Source organism: Equus przewalskii, chromosome 8 (genome assembly GCF_037783145.1).
Source record: "Equus przewalskii isolate Varuska chromosome 8, EquPr2, whole genome shotgun sequence".
Classification (NCBI taxonomy): domain Eukaryota; kingdom Metazoa; phylum Chordata; class Mammalia; order Perissodactyla; family Equidae; genus Equus; species Equus przewalskii.
This window is the reverse complement of record NC_091838.1, coordinates 47,217,412-47,235,899: the sequence shown is the minus strand read 5'-3', so window position 1 is coordinate 47,235,899 and position 18,488 is coordinate 47,217,412. Positions and strand designations below refer to the sequence as shown.

Sequence of the window (18,488 nt, the reverse complement as noted above, 5' to 3'; positions counted from 1 at the left end):
ACTTTTTTTAGAGGAGGTCTTAGGACCTTTATTAATTATGCTTTTTTTTTGTTGAGATCAAAGTGATACCACTGAGAGCTTTAAAAATGGTTTATTTTAGGGGCTGGCCCTGTGGTGCAGGAGTTAGGTTCGCACGCTCTGCTTAGGTGGCCTGGGGTTGGCTGTTGGACCCTAGGTGCAGATGTATGCACCGCTTATTGAGCCATGCTGTGGCAGGCATCCCACGTATAAAGTGGAGAAAGATGGGCATGGATGTTAGCTCAGGGCCAGTCTTCCTCAGCAAAAAGAGGGGATTGGTGGCAGATGTTAGCTCAGGGCTAATCTTCCTTTAAAAAAAATTATTTTAGGCACAGCTAATTTAATCACTGATTGTCACTTTATTATTAGGATAACAAAAGCTGTTTCTTACCCTTTTTAACTCGTGCAAAATTCTTGAGTCCCAGTAAATAATGTCAGCTGTATTACACTCAGGTATCACTGAAAAACTGCATTTAAAAACCCTTGGTGACAATACACGTTTATGTGTGATAATTTAAGAATTTCTTTTATTTTAAGCAGTTTTATATAATAATAATTCTTAGAAGTAGTATGCAAAATTGCCATAAAAGAAGAATTAGTACATATTTACATTCTTAAAAGTAGTTACTCTTGAGGTTAGTTGACAAAACTGTCACTTTCCTAAATGAGTATGACACAACAAACTAATGGAGGAACCATTTCTTCATATTCAGCCTGAGTTGTCCATTAAGTCTTGCTTTCCAGAAACAATTATGCAGAGACTTCTTATACCCAATGACATGTGAGGCATAAAGATCAGTGGGCATGTGAAATGAATTTTCTTAGCATCTCACAATTGTAGGTTAGTTATAGGTTGCAGGCCCAAGTTTGGATGTAATCAGTAAAAATGTGTTTTAATAGGAGTATGAGGAGATATTTACTGAATATTAAGGATGATATCTGGTGACCCAGGGTGTTAAGCCAAACCCATCCTTAAATGCAAAATTATATCAGACACTGGGAGTATGTTTGTACTTTATCAAGTCAATTCAGCCAAAAAAAGTATTCGGACGGGTTCACTCTTAAGATCAATGCTGGGGTTCTTGACTCCCCTCCAGTGCACCAGGGCAGTATGAATTCTGCTCTACCCCTTCCACGAGGGAGTGTCAAAGTGAGTTCCTAGTAGTGTTTGTTTTGTTTATGAAACTAAAGAAACTCACCTGAGCTCTTTGGGTTTGTTTTCATCAGCAGACACAAAAGATTTACTCCAAGCTTGCCTAATAAAGCCTAAACTGGAAAAACATTTTTCCAGCGTGTACATGAACAGTCATCAGAATGTCCTGTAAATTTTCAGTAAAACGCAGACTTTAAACTATGAATATACATAGCAGCTTTCACTTAAAGAACAGCATCACATTAAAGTAACAAATTCAATAGGTTAAAAACAACAAAATCGTAAACATTTAATTTCATTTAAAGAATCTGAACCTTTGCAGACAAGGGTATTACTGGAAAGATGATGTCTTAGCCTGAAAACAGATATATCTGGGAATGAAGTTTTAATCTGTCTCTCTATTCTAAGGTCTTGACCACATTTTGCATTAGAGCAGAGAGTTAACGGATCCTAATTGTAGTTGAAATGTTAGCAAATATAGAGCCAAAAGGAATGCATTTTCTATGTGTGAGAAGACTACAACATATAGGATTCTATTAACCATTGTCCCCAAATGGGAAAGGAACAAGTTTTTAATCACTCCGTTATAAATTATCTCCTTAGTTTCAGGGAGAAGGAAGAATCTGAATTTTAGAAGAGGCTAGAAAATTACTCTACCTACAGCTGTAGATAAGTGTTGGCCTTGCGTCCATATTACATGTTAGAACTAGTTAGGTTTCTCTTTCAAAAATAAATTGCACAAGCAGGAATCAATACCTTAGAGGGGACTCAAGGGAACCCTTTCCTCAGGGCTTTATTTTTCACCATGGTAAATTTACTGATGAAGACTTGAGCAAAATGTGGATCAACCATGTAATGGTATGTTTTCATGGTGGAGGGGAGAGGTTCCACAGCCACCACAGGACATGGTGTCTGCATGGAGGAACAGCTGGGGGCCAGGTGACATGATGTCTTTGTGACGTAGTCTACAAGTCTGTTGTACTGTTGTTCTGACAGTCTCTCTCGGGCTCCATCCACCTGGTATGCAAAAATAAAGATTGTTTAGTTGCCAAACCATGAGAAGGAGACGTCTGTAACAAACTAACTTATTCTTTATCTTTTGCCTTGATACATTTGTACATTATGCCTTTTAGGTATCTAATAAAGCCATTTTATCTAAAACAGTGCTTTTATTTTCTTCTGAACTGTGGCAGTGATAACTGCAACTTCAGCAGTATAACAAAAGCTCTGCATGAGAATGTTAGGACAGCCTCCTCTGAATAAGCTTTTGCTGTTGTGTAAAATTCCCATGTTTGAAGTTGATGATTTGATAACACTTTACTCAACTATTAAAACATCTGTCACTGCTCTTTACTAACCAGCCCAGGAACAAAGGAGAAAAGCGTCTTTCCCTTGCCTAAATCTAATCAACATTAAACTCAGCACCCTGAAATAAAAGCTCTCTTTCCTGCTTCCTCAGACCTCTTCAGACAGAACCTCTTCAGTTGGATAGGAAAAAAGTGGAGAAGAGCAGCTCCTTCAAACTAGTGGCTTTGGACAGAGCATTAAAAAAAAAAAAAACCTTTTGAACTGTAACATTTTCTGTTTTTATAAATACTAGGATTTAAAGCCAGAAGAAATAAATAAAAAAAACTGGGCAGAGGAAGGGGAAATTTTTATGGAAAAAAAGGGAGGATGCAAAGTACATTTATGGTTCATAAAAGTCTGGCTCATCTTCAGTGGAACTCAAACAGGAGAACTGAGATATACTACCTAACTTCTTAAGTGAGATTTTCTGAGAAAGCACCCATCAAAGGCAGTTGGAGCTATAAATTCTTCCCACCCTGAAATTCTGTAGCTATCTAGTGTGTAGATCAAGTGGAGTGGGAAGTTTCTAATGTAAGCCACTGGATCTGTGGGAATCAGGTAGCCACTGACCTTTCAGTGGTCTTTACCTACCAAATGTTGGCAAGACCACTCCGGAAGAATTATAAACATTTCAACGAGTAGTAATATAAGGAATTTCTATGTATTTCTGTAGGGCACAGAAACAATGCAGCCAAAAGCACCTTAAAAGCTGCAGAAAGCCAGAGGGATGGTAAAGACACAGAAAAGGGGCCTGCCAGAGGAATGAGGGCATCTGTTCGAGTTCGGGTCTCATATTTTTAAGCTTGGGAAAGAAAATAAAGGCCCCCAAAGTATTCACTGACAGATGAAAGCTGTGCACCACCAGGCAAAAGCCAGAGCTCTGATGATATCATTTGATGGGGTCAGGATTCAGCTGGAAAGCTTTGAATACACAGAAAATCTTAATTGCTCCTCCTGAACAGCAGCACAGGAAAGCCTGTGTTGTGAAAGGAACCTGGCCAAGGAATAAATTGACCTTCTGACTCATTTTGAGCCTCTCATAAGGGATTTCAATAATGTGCCAGGCATATTAAGCAATTATTACCCTAAAAATGGCTACATTTAACCAAGAAAAGCAAACGCTAATTTAAAAATATCTGAATCCTGCCATATTTGAATATACTGAATGATGTCATCTACAAATTAGTTCCTTCCAAAATTCAAAGGAGCCGTGTTTCCTAGCATCTAAAGCAAAAAACAAGAAAAGCCATTTTATATAAAAATCTTAAAATACTGTTCTTAGTTTTCCCTGAAAGACAGCAGGTAGGCTTCTTAACCCAGCTTTATGTCTGAGGATTAGGTCGGTATGCACTGACATGAGCATGCAATTGAGGGGAATTCACTGTCAAGCAGGGTCCTTGCATGACACCTCCCCCCCCCCCCCCCATTTTGAAAATACATTGGATTACAGCCCTTTTAAGGAATGGTTTACTGTCTCAAACAAAAGAAATATGCATTTTGTTCTGCAGCTTGGGTATCCTTTGGGGTGAGTGGCAGAGGTTAGGGTTTGGACACAGGACTGAGTGGGCAGCTGTTTCTTATGAGGAGTCGAGGGGAGAGGAATAGTGGAATAGATGTAGAGAAAGACTTTGGAGGCTGAAGGCATACTGATATCCACCCTTTCTGTCCAGTGCCAGGTGCTCCTGTGAACGTTCAATATCTGTCTCTAATAGCTACCCTGCTCTCAGTCATCTTTTCCTCTCTGATTTAACCATCCCTTAATTCCAACCCTTTGTTATCCCTGAAACAACGGAAAACCAGTGTTGAGCATGATGTCCAGAGTATCAGTGCTTCTGCCTCTAACTCAGGGATCCTATGGTCTCAGTTAGCCTTGCCAACTTCTAGGGGTAGTGACTCCAGCTATCATCTTAACCCCTAGAGAAACTGAAGTCTGTTCCCCTCCAGCTATGATAATTCTCCACAGTACCCTCCTCAAACAGAAAAGCCAAAGAGAGAAGGATTGCAATTGAAGACAGTGGAGACAGTTTAACAGCAAAAGATGAATCTCTAGTCTCAACTAAGATCTCAAGTATTTTCCAAGCAGCTAAGGAATAATGGTCACAGATATTCCTCAGGGCCTTGGAAGTTTCTCTAAGGACCAAGGACTTGAAGATAATGATACTATCCCTTGCCAAATCTTGTAGCCAGATCACTGCTGCTTTATTGTTAACTGGATCAGAAGATTTTGGCAGATCTAATAAAGGCAGCCTGGACATCTGACCTCCGTTTATTCCCAGAAAGTCATCAACTTGAAGAGGCAGTGTAGTCCTAGTGCCAAGCCCCAGCTTAAAGCCTGACTGATTATGATCCAAGAAACTAGGGAAATCTCGGAGTTGTTGTGGTTGGCTGCCTTCCATCTTCTCAGATAATTTTACCCAAACAGTGGTGTGAGGGAGATGCAGGCTCCCATAACCAGGAAGGAAATAAAGGAGAAATGGGCAGGACCTGCTGGAGGCAGGTTTGCTGTCCTTTCCTGGGGCCACTCAGTCCCGAGGTTAGCACCAGCAGGCTCCAGCTTGCCAGGGATCCATCTTGCCGTGTGGGAAATGACGTTTGTTTCTGAAGTCAACACTGCCCGTTCAGAAGATCAACTGCCCGTTGATGAGGCAGTTACTGGGGAGGCAGGGACAAAGAGCAATTTTCCAGTGGGCACACCTGCTTACCGTGGGATAGAGTGCAGGAAGCGGTGCCACTCTTTTCAGGGCTCACCTTTGACCCCTGACAGCATGCCCCATCTGAGCATCCGTTCTACATCAACTTGTGTGTGGCCAGGAGCCAGCAGTCGGCACATCTCAGAAGCCATGTGGCCAGGGAGCTGTCTCAAGAGCCTAAGCAGCATCCCCAGGAGGTACCCTCTGGTACTTAGGGGATGGGAACCTGTCCATGGGAAAGGGAACATAGAGCCACACAGAATACAGGGCAGTGGGTAGGAGAGAGATCTGTTCACAAAACTTGGACCCCTGAAGTCTCAGGGGCTGGGAATGGCAGAGGCAGTGGGTTAGACCTCCTGATTTGTGAACTTTCAAAGGTCCAGCCTACTGCCTGTGCCTTGTTTCACTTGACACCCCTCACTTCTATGGTGGTCCTCTCCTATACTCCCAGACTGCTGCGGGCACTCTCAGGCCTCGTGTAGCCATGGGCCTGCTTTGTGAGTAGTTGCATGGAATTGCTGCCTTTGTCCTGGCTCTTGTACAGACCTACTTGTTTTGGAGCTCTACTGTCCTGTCCTGTCCACTCTAGCACTGCAGCCCATGATAACCAAGCCTTGTTCAATTCATACGGTTGCTTAGCCCCAGGCTGTGGGTCCATCTAGCTTACTGCTGGGCTCTCCTGTGGAAGGTTCACATGAACACCTATGTAAGGACTTCACAACCCCTTTCTGCAATGGCCCTCTCACCTCCCATACTCTTTTCTCTGGTAGCCCTCCTGGTCTCTGGCAGCCACTCCAGAGGCTGCAGGCTCATAAATGCCTGGTACCAGTGGTTGGCCTGCATCTTGACCTTACCAGCAGCTAGCCTTGGTCACCCCATTTTCTGAAATGTACCTCCACATCACATGCCACTCTTGGCTGCTTGAGCTGTACGATGAGCAGGTTGTTTTGCTTGCTGTCCTGGGCACAGTCGATCTCCGTGATGGGAAAGGCCTGCTGCTGTGTATCCTCGCTGACACTCACCACGAAGAGCACTTCCGATGTCAGCAGCAAGCACCCTTCGTGCTCCTGGCCTGAGCCCCTCACCAGAACCACATCCAGGGCCATGTGGACTTCTGGTCTGCCCAGAGACTGTAGCATTTTCCTGTTTCAAAGGAGAAAAGTAAGACCAGGAGCCAGCTTGGAAAAGATAGTCACATATCAGTGCTCACTGTTTGTACCAGGGGTTGGGGCAATCCTACACAAAGCTCCCCAAGGGCAAAGGGCCCTCACCAATCTGATTATTAATTTTAGCTTGAAATGTAATTGTCACTTTAATTATCAAATGCTCATTCCAAGGGAACGTCTGCCAATGTGCATCCTTCCCTGAGTGGCACACATGGGGCAAGGGAGTTCTGCTGCCAGTCCCAGATCTGGGGATGGCAGGCAGCCTTTCCTTGGCTCTAGGATGCCCTTGTGCTGCCTGAGATGCTGAAAATGGCTGCTCCTCTTGGGCTTCCCTGGAAGCATGACCTCTTAGCTTGAGAGCAAGCCAGGCCCTGTTAACATACAGTGTGCATGTACGGTTGACAAGCATCTAGATAAATTTTACCAGACATATTTGACATGGCCATTCAGAGCCTGGTCAGCAGGTAGATCACTTGGCTGATAGCGCTGTTTAGGAAGCTGAGAAAGTCCGGCTCCGTGTAGAATACCTGTGGTAAGAGAAGTAAGGGAGTTTTACTAGTTGCTTTCTGGAAAACAGTTCCATGCTATAGTGATGTCATCTGCTTAGAGCCATCCATAAACTGTTACAGATCCAAAATGATGTCATGTCTTTGGAAGCAAGTATATAGATAATTATTAAACATTGCAATGCTCTTAACCCTGGTGATCTTACTTTAGCTACAAACTGAAATATGAATGAGCTACAGTTCAAGCATAGACTGGCAATTAGAGAAAGCATAATGCTCCTGGGAGTAATTGGTCCTGAGCAACAGTTTACACATCATTGATAATTTATGTGACAAAAAAGTCAAGATTGTTAGTTGACTTCCTTGCTTAATATTACAATACTTCTGTATCTGTGCTGTGGCTGGTCAAATAATGAAAAATACAACACACACAGAAACACACAAAGGCACAAGTTTTGCCTAGATACATTATTTAAGTGACTTAATCCAGCTGTTAAAAATGAATCCAAATACATTTATGAGCACTCTTGGGGCCTCTGGTTTATTACATGCTCTCCCTGGTGCCAGCACCAAATGAGGGCACCAAGCAGCAGCCATGCAGGCCTCCAAAGAGACTCTCCAGAACCAAAGATGGTACAGCATGTGTGCTTTCTGAGGGCTTGTAAATGTTTATAAATGAAGCACAGTCATTAGACTAAGAGTTAGTGGTTTGTAAAACCTTCAGTGTAGTAGTAAAAGTTTTACAAGAATGATGGAAACCAACGAGGCCATGTGAAGCTCTGTTCTGAGAAGCTCTTACACAAGGGAGCGTGCCCCAGCCCTGGGAAACACACCGCGAGGGACAACGGCATTTCCAAAACTAAAGGAATTTATGAAGTATGACTTGACTTCACTGGAGTCAATAGCAAAAGGAATACTGTTTTTATTGATGTGTAAGCATTTGATAAAGGAGCATTTAACTTCGTCCACTTACAAGTTATAGCAGTTCTTTTAGTCAGTTTCCCTCTGAGTGAAAATGTCATTCACAGAAGGAGAGAGAGAGAGAAATGGGGAGGGAGGAGGCGAGGGGAAAAGCGAAGAGGAACACATGTTCATGTCTGTGTGGTCTCTCATAACCTCTCCGGATGGTTGCCTGAGTGTGGGCATTCATCTCCCGCTCTCTTCCTTTCAGACACTATTTTTATGCCCTGATCTGGCTGCCTCTTGTCAGATCTGCTGAGGTGTTGGATGCCTGCAGTGAAATGTACCCCACAGACTTTATGGCCAGATGCAGATGCAGAGCGCTCACATGTCTGACAAACGGGAGGGCTCTCCTGTAGTTTGCAGTACTAGCTAGACAGCCTGCTTTGTGACCAAAATGATGACACTGATTTTAGGTAATAAGGTAACAATTCCAGTTACCTGTTTATTTAAAATCACCTTAATGTGCTCAGCCAAGAATGCAGAAAATAAGCATGGGAAGAGGTGCTTCCTTTCACACCCACCCATTACTCCTGTGCACACCCACGCTTGGGGAGCGATCCTGGCACTCTGTCTATTTGGGGAAAGGGTTTTCGGTTGCAGATCATGCACCTTTGCTGCCACTGGCCAGGAGACTCGGCCTGGCTGTATCCGCAGCATGGAGTCTGCAGGTGAGAAAGCCACGCCAAACACAAAGCTATGTGGGCAAGTGTGTGCACACCCACATACACACACACATGCATGCTCCTCTCTTTCTCTCATTTTGTCCAAATACATACACGCTGTCATTTAAAGATAGCTTCCTGCCTTATAACCTAGTTTTCCTTTCAAATTGCTCACCAGAAAAAGTAGTAATTCTATTCTCTGCTTCGATATATTCTACATATTGCCCTCAACCTCTAATGGGTTATCTTTCATTAAATTGTTATTAAATGTACTGTAAAAAGATTCTGTGACATACGTATACTGAAATTACTAATTGATTTCCTGGTTCTATAATTTTATTATTATAATTTATTATTAGCACAATTCTACTTTTTGTGTAAATAAGCAGGAGGAGGTGAGAAAGATAGCTATTTATCTATTTATAGATTTATCCATTTTATTTTTCACTCCTTTGCCATGTGAAGGGCTACACTATCTTTGGGAATCGTTGGTATAATAATGCAAATTAACTGGTGATGTCTGAGTTGGCCTGACAGGATTTTCACTGACTCACCGTAGCCAGTCTGTGACACAAACTCAGCAGCTCCTCCGATGGGCTTTGTGAACACCCCCATGATTCCTTTCCCCACGCCTGAGATAACACCCTTGGCCTTGTGTCGTGCTGAAGCATGAGCCTCAGATGTTTTCTGGAAGTTCTGCATTGGTTGATCGACTATACCAGCAATTGCACCTGAAAAACAAAAAACCCCAGTAAGGACTGAGGCTTAAAATTCTGAGAAAGTGAAAATCTTCAATCTGGAACACAGTTTTATTTGGATTGAAAATGAAACTCCAGCCTCATTGTAAAGTTCTTTACTATACATGTATTTACCAATTATCTAAGTACACTGAGGGCTCTTTAAGGCAGTCATTTATTTTCTTCATCAAAGCACAATGTTCGGGCTGGGTTTGGTCCATCACAGTCAGGATCTGTAAAGTTCAGCTCAGAATGTAATAAACATGTCAGACTACTCCAAAGTGACATCCACACACCTTTCTCCCCAAACCAGGCAACACAGTTTAGGAAAGAGAGTAACAATTCCTTAGGAGGAGAGAGAGCCTGCTCAGCCTAATAAATTTTCACTGAATCAGGAGGATGAAAATACTGGAAGGGAGTAGCCCCTTTCTGGGTTCTCTCTTTTAATAATAATAAGATCAATTATTTAAGAACAGTTTAATATTAATAATTATTTAATAAAAAGTGGTGATATAGTCATTATTTCTATTATAGCTAATTTATTTTGAGTGCTTACTATGTACTGGTGACTGTGCTAAGAGCTTTACTTGTATGAGATCATTAATCCTCATAATCCTAAAAGTCAGGCATGATTTTTATCCTCAGTTCCCAGATAAGGCCACTGAGGCACAGAGAAGTTAAGGAGTTTTTCCCAAGGTCACGCAGCTGTCCTATGCTTGAGCCGGGATTTCAGTCTTGGGAGTCAGAGTCACAGCCTAGCTCTTAACCACCAAGCTATTCACTGATTCTGTTTATAAAATAGGCTCTTCCCTTTGCAAGTCTTGGAAAAACTTCCTTCTCTTTCACTTCAACTAAAGTTTGGCCACTTACTCTTCACTTGAGAACAGCTACAAAACCCTGCCTCACCACTCTCTGCTCTAACGGCGTTCTGGAGGGGCAGCCAGGTCATATACTGAGTGTAGGGTGAATCCCTCAGCCTCTTTTGTGGGTCCATCCTCCTTGCTCCTCTCACTCTGAGGGGCCAATGATGAGATCTAGTAAAGGCCCCACCAGTCCTATTTTTTTCCCATGATGGAGTAACTCTAACTCAGTAAGAGGTAAAAATTTCATTACAATTCTTGATAGAATTCTTTGTTTTCAACTCAGACCTGCTGGAATTAATGAAAATGCACAGTCCCCCTGGTAGAAATTTTAGTATATGTCAAATCTCATTATTCCAAATGCCACTAACTCAAAGTCTCTGGGGTAAACGGAGATTTCCAGGCCTCAGTTAATGACCTGCTAATTTCAAGCAATATTCCATTGAACAAAATCCAGTAAAACAAAAGGCCAGTTCCTTGAGGTCAATTGTAAAGGGAATGTTCTTCATGGATTCCATTCCTCTAAGATTGACAGAGCCATTTAAGTTTATGGATTGACAGATTAAGAATGATCTGAGGCAACAGGTCTGTTTCCCAGCCTAGACCAACGCTTCCCAAACCTAAGAAATGATGTGGGAGATGGAGGAAGCTGCTCACAGCCGGCCCTGGCGCCCTGCTCTCAAGGGCTGGGGAGTGCTGCTTCAGTGCCTCCAGGACACCTAGTCTTGGCACTCAGGCTGGGGAGCTCACCTTGCATTTTCAGCCTGAGGAATCTGAGCTCTGCTCTCCCCATCTATAAGGTCGGGAGTCAGAGAGCTGAGAAGTGTACAGGGAACCAGCCACACTGGGGTGGTGGCTGCCATCAGTGCTTGAGAGAGGCAAGAACCCTGGTGTCTTCTCAGCAAATCATTTCACAGCAGACATTCAAAGTGAATAGCATCAAACCAAAGAATAAAGCTTTTGTGGTTTCATTATCTGATTTCTTCGAAAGGTCTCCATGCTTAAGAGTAGAAAAACAGGGGTAAATAATTACAAATTCACCAATAAATTAAGTTATTGCCTGTATTTCTGGCAGAAATGTCTTTCTCAAGTACAGATTTCTATTAAATCTATTAAAATTGAGTTGGGGGGGCAGTGGTTAGGTCTTTGAGAGTCTACCATTTCCCTTTAATAGGCCAGGCCTAACCTGAACAAGGAACATGGAGCCTTCACGGCTGTGACTGTCCACACAGGACTCTGACTTCCGGCTGCCTAACTGCAAACAGGTATCGCGGTGAAGCTCCCCTTTGATCTTCCACTTTCTCCAGCCACCGGCCACAGTGAAGGCTCAGTTACTGTGGCTTTGATAGATAAACTATTGGGGCAGCCTGAAAAGTGGAAAGCCTGAAGCCCATGACAAGGTGTCAGGTTCTAAGAGGGAGAGAAGGAGCTGTCAGATCACACACCCTCGCCCACACCAGACCCTGGAGGGGGGAAAGCTGGCCCGTCACACACACCGGCACCTCACTGGTCACCAGGTGTGCGCTGGGGAACAGAGGCTGTGAGAGACTAACAGCCATTTCATGGTGTCTGCAGCCGTGCCGAGAGAGGCAGCTTCTTTAGGGCTCAGAAGGCTCTCTTCTTCAGTATAATCCAGCTAAATCCCTCAACTGGTAAATTATTTACTGTCATATACTCAAACTCTGCTCTAAGGCTTTAAGTAGTGGAAACCGATCCCAAAACTTGTATGTTGGCGTCAGGCCCATAGGGTGGGCGGCCACATGGAGACGGCTGTGATGTGATGAAGTGAGGCAGGAAGGAAAAGCATGCCTCAGCGGGGAGTCTCCATGGACTCTCCGTGTGCCAGGTGAGGGAGAAGTCGGGGAGGCGTTTCCCTTCGTGCCCTTCAGTTGAGGAGGAAGTCTTTCTTTGTGAAGCAAGGGACCTAAAAGGGCCTTTCCTCACTTCTTCCCTCACTTGCTCCCCAGCCTCAGGCAAAAACACTGGGACACTGATCTGTGAAAGCTCCTGCCTGGGTGGCTCTTTTGGTGCTGCCCTTACCACATGGTGTGATTTTTTATTTTGGGCACCTTTTTTTTATCACAATAGCAGAGGCGCAGGCCTAAGCTGGGACACCACTCACAGCTCACCATTCCAGAGACAAATGAGACCCACAGAATGTATTAGGTATTCCAGCTCAAGCCTAGCTTTTTTTGATCAGAACAGATTAGCAAAAATTATTAGGAAGCACTTCTGTTATTCCTGAATTCCCTACTAACTGCAAACCATTCTGCTAATGGCTGAAAGTGGTATCAGGGGACTACTTATAGCTCTGCACTTACTCACTTGAGGGCAACTGTCCTGATTCACCTGGTCAAGGCCTATTTTGTTAGGATTCCCAATGGCATACCAAGAGTGGCCGTGAAGACAGGGTGTGGCTGCTGGGAAATCTAGCAATGCTTCATAAGTCAGGCAGCAGCCCAAAAGAAGCGTGGGTCAGAGAAGCAAGTTCTGACGTCCTGCCTTTGGTATTCACGAGAGAGAAGTCACTTCTGGGAGGGAACGTGGACTATAGCCATGACATGGAGCTCATATCCTCTCTCAGCAGACCCAGGGTGTAGTAGAAAGTGGGGGTGTTTGGGGAACGGATCTGGTAAATGTGGGCAAGGCTGATGCCAATTCTGCAGGCTAAGCAGAATTTTTCCAAAATCTACTGCTTTCCAAAAACTGTTGTGGAGCTCATCCAAGAGCCTCTGCGGCATCCGTCTGCCAGCCGGCACTTCTCCTTGCTGACCTGGGCCAATGTGGCTGGGCATGGCAGCTCAAGACTTCCTTTGATTTTCGAGTGCCTCATAACGCTCCACAACGTCCCCATGAGAGGCAAGAAGGCCCCCAAACCCATAAACATTGTGGGAAATGTATTTTTCCTACTCTGGAACTTTCAATTGTTCTGTCTCCCTACATCCTGATTGTTTCCAGGCTTGGAGTGTGGAGAGGCCCAGCATCTTGTCCTGGCTGGAGGTCTGACCAGGGCGTCACTTAACCTCATCCATGCCTAGGGTTTGAAGGCCAAATAAGATGACATATGTGAAAATGCTTTGTCAACCTGAAATGTTCTTTAAATGTATTTTTACTAACTGAGTTGTTAATGTTTCTTTCTTGTAAAGGAAGAAACTGAGGAGCTAGCATTTTGATTTCACTAAGCGTGGGTTTCAAACTGTTGTATGATAATAGCTCTAACTTCAATTAGGCACTTAAGTGCATTTAGCCTTTTAAACACCATTTCTGGGGGATGGATCGAATGATGATGAATCTACACTTTCCCAGATGAGAGGACTGGGTTGGTCCTACTCTTCCTTCTCTTCTTCCTGACACAGATCAGGTAGTTCTAGGACCAGACATTTGAGATGACCCAGAGATTACGTGGGATAGAGACAGTTCTCGAACTCTCAGAGAAAAGGAAGCTGGTTTAGGCCAACCTGAGTCTAAGGATCACAGAAGTGGACATGCGGCTCAGGTGTGCTGCTGGGATGGAGTTCCTGGGGGCCCAGAGTCAGGCCAGCGTTTGCAGGTGCAGTCAGGACACACTGAGGAGGGATTTACATTACCCCAGAACTCCCAGGTTTTTGGAAATTACCAGAGATGCAGAAAGACTCGCTGAGCCCACTGCAGTAGACAGACTAAATGATTCCCTTGCATAGATGAGGATGTACAAGACACAATGACTATAGCAAAGATCGAAGCTTTATGACTTTTTACCCTGGCTAACAACAGGAGTCATGCTCAAAACGGCAACATCACAAAGGCAGAATCATGGCTCCTCACACAACTGATTTCTACCATCAGGCACAATTTGATACAGTGGAAACTGGGTAGTGGGTGTGGGCTTTTCTGGGTGAGAAGAGAATGGGTTAGTCAGGATGGAAACAGCCACATGCAAGCCAGCTCAGGTCTCCTCTGCTGAGCAACTGTAAGCTCCAAGAAGAACTTGCATGGAGGGAAGGAAGCTCTCCTGCCCAGAGTGGAGGGCATGTAAGCCCATAATTCGTAGCAAAAAGAGGTTCCACAGTCCCTAAACAATGACCTGAGGCCTCCACGATAACCTCATTGTCACTTCCGGTGGTTAGAGCAACTTAACCCATTGGACTAAAACTAAAGGAAAAATGCTCCTGCCATTGCTCACATGTCACTCTTTGCTGGGACACTCTGAAATCAGGCAACTCTTATAGTTCCTTTGCTATCATAATATAATAATGAGAGGTGCTGTTTACTAAACATGGACGCTATGTGCAGCACACTACCGACCATCATTACTTCCAATAATGGTATCACCAGCTCTAATTTACAAAACAGAAACCCAGGTTCAGAGAAGATAAGGACTCGCCTGATGTCACAAAGAAAGGACCTGGACACCCTAGCCTGGGGTCTGCTGGCTCCTGAGGAATGCGGCCCCCCTACATGACCTTCCCCAGAGCAGTGACCATTGCTTTGGGGGTTTTTCCTTTATCCAGCAGTTCCATCCCAGGTCATTAGGTTCCCAATTTCCATGCATTATCAAATGACAGTGCCCCACACCACCGAATGTTATGACAAACAATTTCTAGTAACTTAACGTGAACTTGTAACATCTTACTACTTCCTCTCTGAGCCTCAGCTGCCTGCTCTGCGAGTTGAGGGTTATGTATAGAACTGCAGACTCGAAAGAGGACAAATCCTTTCAAGCTCATCTTTTCTGACCTCTACTCTCCCTGCTTTGGGGCACTTTGATCTCTAAGAGATGCATACTCCTTCAGATGCTCGGCAGGCATGCTGCCAAGCAATACAGTTTTAAATTCCTTTGCAAACAAATAAACAAAAGATACCCTTGAAAATCCTGCTCTGCAAAATTTCAGCTCTGAAGCTTCCTTTTTATAGACTTTTCCAGAGCAATCTATTTTTTAAACATTTGTGATATTTGTAAATATCCACAGCAATCTTCATCTCTAACTATACTACCTGGCTGCACGACAAACGATAATTACTCTGAGTCATGCTGATCCAGCACTCTTAAAAAAATAAAAGGAAAAAGTGGGCTCCTCACTGAAGTTTACGTGACATTTGCACATTGCTCAAGTGCTTCTCAAACAAAAGCAAGCGGCCGCAGCGTCTGTGAGTGAAGGGCAAGTGCTGCAGGTTTGCCTGTTACTCACTTTCATGAGCAAACAGCTGTATGTCGCTGCCTCATGTTGACACCCCCACACTCAGGGGTCTGCCTATGGAATGATGCTTTTTTAGAGAGCCATGCTGAGGCCAGAGATACGTTTGTACTAGAAGCAATGGAAAGGCAGAACACAGGCATTTGTGCAGGGGAGCCTCCTACCAGGCTGGTCCTGGGATGGCCCCTGTCATAGCTGCACAGTGGCTCTAGAAGGGGGCTCCTGTTCCAGGGCCTTATGGATTCAGGAACTAGAGCGAGTGCCTTATCCTCTCTGAGCCTCACCTTTGTCTGCAGAAAGGATGTAAACTTCACAACCACCCCCAGTCCTGGGAGCCTGCACACCTGGGCCTGCCTGCAGAGCCAGTGTGCAGACAGATGTGAGTGCACAGGTCCCCGGCAGCCCCTTACCAAGCAGGCTGATGCCCAGCCGGGACAGGCCCTGTCGGAGCCCCTCGCCCAGGCTCTCCGGGAGCTGCCGCCGCCACTCCTCCTGCCGGTTGTAGTGCTCCTCATCCAGGGAGAGCCGGTCCATGTTCCGGGCCAGGCTTGTGGCCAAGTTGGTGATGGAGGTGAGGGTACCTGAGGGCACAAGAACATGTGGGTGGGTTGGCCTCCTGGTCACATACATGGTGGACCCCAGGGGAGTGAACCCTGGGGGGCGGTGGGGGAGGGGAAAAGGGTAGTGGAAGCCCATCTGTGCCTTCTGGACATGCCTAGGTGGTGAGTGATGGTGGCTTCCTCTTGGAAAGTTTGAAGCAACAGCCTTAAGAAAATGAGGTGAAGATTAGCATTTGCTCATGAGGGTGATGGCACTCCTCAAAAAGGGTATGATAAGAATCTCTGTCACCAGAAAAATGCTTAGAGTTTCACAAGAAACTGTCATTCACTACCATTTGATTGTCAAGGCTTGGCTAAAACAGTTAGTTTTGAAATCCTCATTAAGGCCCAGTTTTGAAGGTTAAAATTTTCCTGCTCTGATTTTAAAGGTTAAGGTTATGTTGCTGAATTTTTGACAGATTGTAAAGAAATGTTTCCACTTTAGGAATAAAGTTTACTCCCTCCTTATCACTCCAGTCATAGTAAAGGGAGACACTAAACTTTATCATTTGACATTCCGAGAAAATAATTATTGTGCCACAGCGATCACGTGCAATTTCAATGTTCAGGATGTTAACTGAAAAAAGTGAGGATGATAAAGGGAATAAATCATGAGAAAGCCATGAGTCTGTCTGGGTTTCCTAAGAAAGGCTATTTCAGAATCTTGCTCAAGACAGTCCTAATCTCCTCTAGCAAGTCTGCATTGGTCTCCACGAAGCCAAACTGGACAGCGGCGATGCACACATCCTGAAGCTAAGGAATTAGCTCCTCTGTTGCTGGAGGTCTAGCTCCAAGAAGAAACAGAAGATGTCATTTTTGCAGCTGTATCTTTATCAGTAATCTAAAAAGAAAAAAAAAATCATGCGCACACACACACACACACCAACCAAAGAGATTTTTTAAGAGAAGGAGAGAACAAGTGTAAAAAACATTCAGTCAGTCAGTATGCTACAATTACCACTGGAGTTCAAGTTAGCAGGTGTTGGGTGTATTATTTTAAAATAAAAACAACAGAACCACAAAGATTCAAGTGTCAAGAGTGAGAAATCCACCAGTGACTCATCTGAGTTCCTGCAGCTCAGCTCACAGGCCTCCTGGACGACTGGGGCTCGGGGGAGAGGTCCTGTCACTGTCCATAGAATTTGGTTTATTGCTCTTGCTGTTCTCTTGCCAGGCCCCATCTCTGGATCATGGTCTCATATTTCAAGCTCAAGTCTTCTTTTGAGCCTTCTAGAGACTTCTATAACCTGCCCACTCATCACAGAGTTGCAGCACTGTTGACAGTAAAAAGCTTTTTATGGGGGAGAAGCCCTTTGCCCTGTTTTCCCTGCCTCCTGCTGAGAAGAAAAAGGGACTCAGATGGCCCTTGTTAGTTCTCGAGTCACTGCCAACCTGACCAAAATATCGTCAAGCAAACACACGGATAAAAATGAAAACATTCTCCTTCTTGCGGGCAGCAGTTTGGCTTCTGTGCCTGATGACCTAGCTGGGCCACAAGATGGCACTGTTTACGTGGCGTGCAACAGAAAAGTTGGCTGTTTCACCTCCAACTCGGCTTCCATGTCAAAATGTATCCATATCCTTACAAAAGTTATGACAACTGTATCTACATTAAAAAAATATATGATGAGGCAACACAGTGTAGGGTTTCTGATGTTTAGCAGAAGTCCTGAACACCTTTAATATTTCTGTATTTATCACATGGACTAACAGTTGAGCCAATCCTTGTTTTCCCCGTGGGAGGTTTAAAGTTCTGAAGTTTCTGAAACATTTTCACACACTACAGCCTGGAGTGATCTGTTTAAAACATAAGACATTATATATGAGCTTTGTTATAAATCCAACATTTCACTGCAATTTAGCCAAACAAAGCTCAAGGCAAACTTAATGCATTTAAAACTTTAACACATTCTTTAAAAATAAAAAATAAGACAGGGAAGAAACGAAAATAAGGCATCATTACAAGGAAACAAAATAGCTACCTTTGGAAATGTGCTTTACAAATGATGTTGTCCCTCTGGAAACGCCACTCACAAAGGCTCCCGGGCCTCGCGTCAGCCCCTCATACGGAAGCCTGAAGAAGTCAGCGATCCCATTCCCGATGCTTCGCACCAGACTTGCCGGGCTGCCAAGGATTTCCAGAGATCCAACCACCCAGCCTGTAACGGACCAAAGGGAAAGGCTTCCTCATCCCTTGAATACAGCACTTTCAACATTTGGGAAAAGTGGCCCATTTTCCCTGCAATTCATTTTTCACACTAGAATTGAGAACGTAATAAGCTTCTTTGGAGCAAAATATGGGAAATAACTCATTCACTGTGAATTCATAAACGGCAAACTTTCATACTTTATAAATCAAAGTGATCCTTTTGGCAGCTTCACAAATAGCTTTAATATGATTTTCCTGCCTGCTTCCCATATTCCTGCTAAAAGGGACCCGTGTACGGGGGGATGCACATTCCCATCTGCCCAAGGAAAGGTGGTCCCTTAGGCTGCAGGTGTTTCTAGGCTGGGAAGTTACCCTCAAAACTTCCTTGGGGCAGTGGGGGCACCAGGATGAGGAGGAGATGCCTGGTCAGGGGAGGAGGGCAGATGCTAAATGGGGTGTTGCAA

At 44.3% G+C, this 18,488-nt stretch overlaps 1 protein-coding gene across 6 annotated transcripts in view; it reads right to left on the bottom strand.

Annotated features, from left to right (window-relative positions):
- Window positions 1-357: 357 nt before the first annotated feature.
- VPS13B (vacuolar protein sorting 13 homolog B) overlaps window positions 358-18,488 on the bottom strand; it is a 777,317-nt gene continuing 759,186 nt past the window's right edge. For all 6 annotated transcript variants that reach the window (XM_070631834.1, XM_070631835.1, XM_070631830.1 and 3 more), the window contains exons 57-62: window positions 17,858-18,034; window positions 15,687-15,857; window positions 9,060-9,236; window positions 6,799-6,901; window positions 6,102-6,351; window positions 358-2,188 (exon numbers count right to left, since the gene is read on the bottom strand). In XM_070631834.1, the coding sequence (XP_070487935.1) occupies window positions 1,940-2,188; window positions 6,102-6,351; window positions 6,799-6,901; window positions 9,060-9,236; window positions 15,687-15,857; window positions 17,858-18,034 (1,127 nt within the window). In that variant the 3' untranslated portion in view covers window positions 358-1,939. The remainder of the gene's footprint in view (window positions 2,189-6,101; window positions 6,352-6,798; window positions 6,902-9,059; window positions 9,237-15,686; window positions 15,858-17,857; window positions 18,035-18,488) is intronic.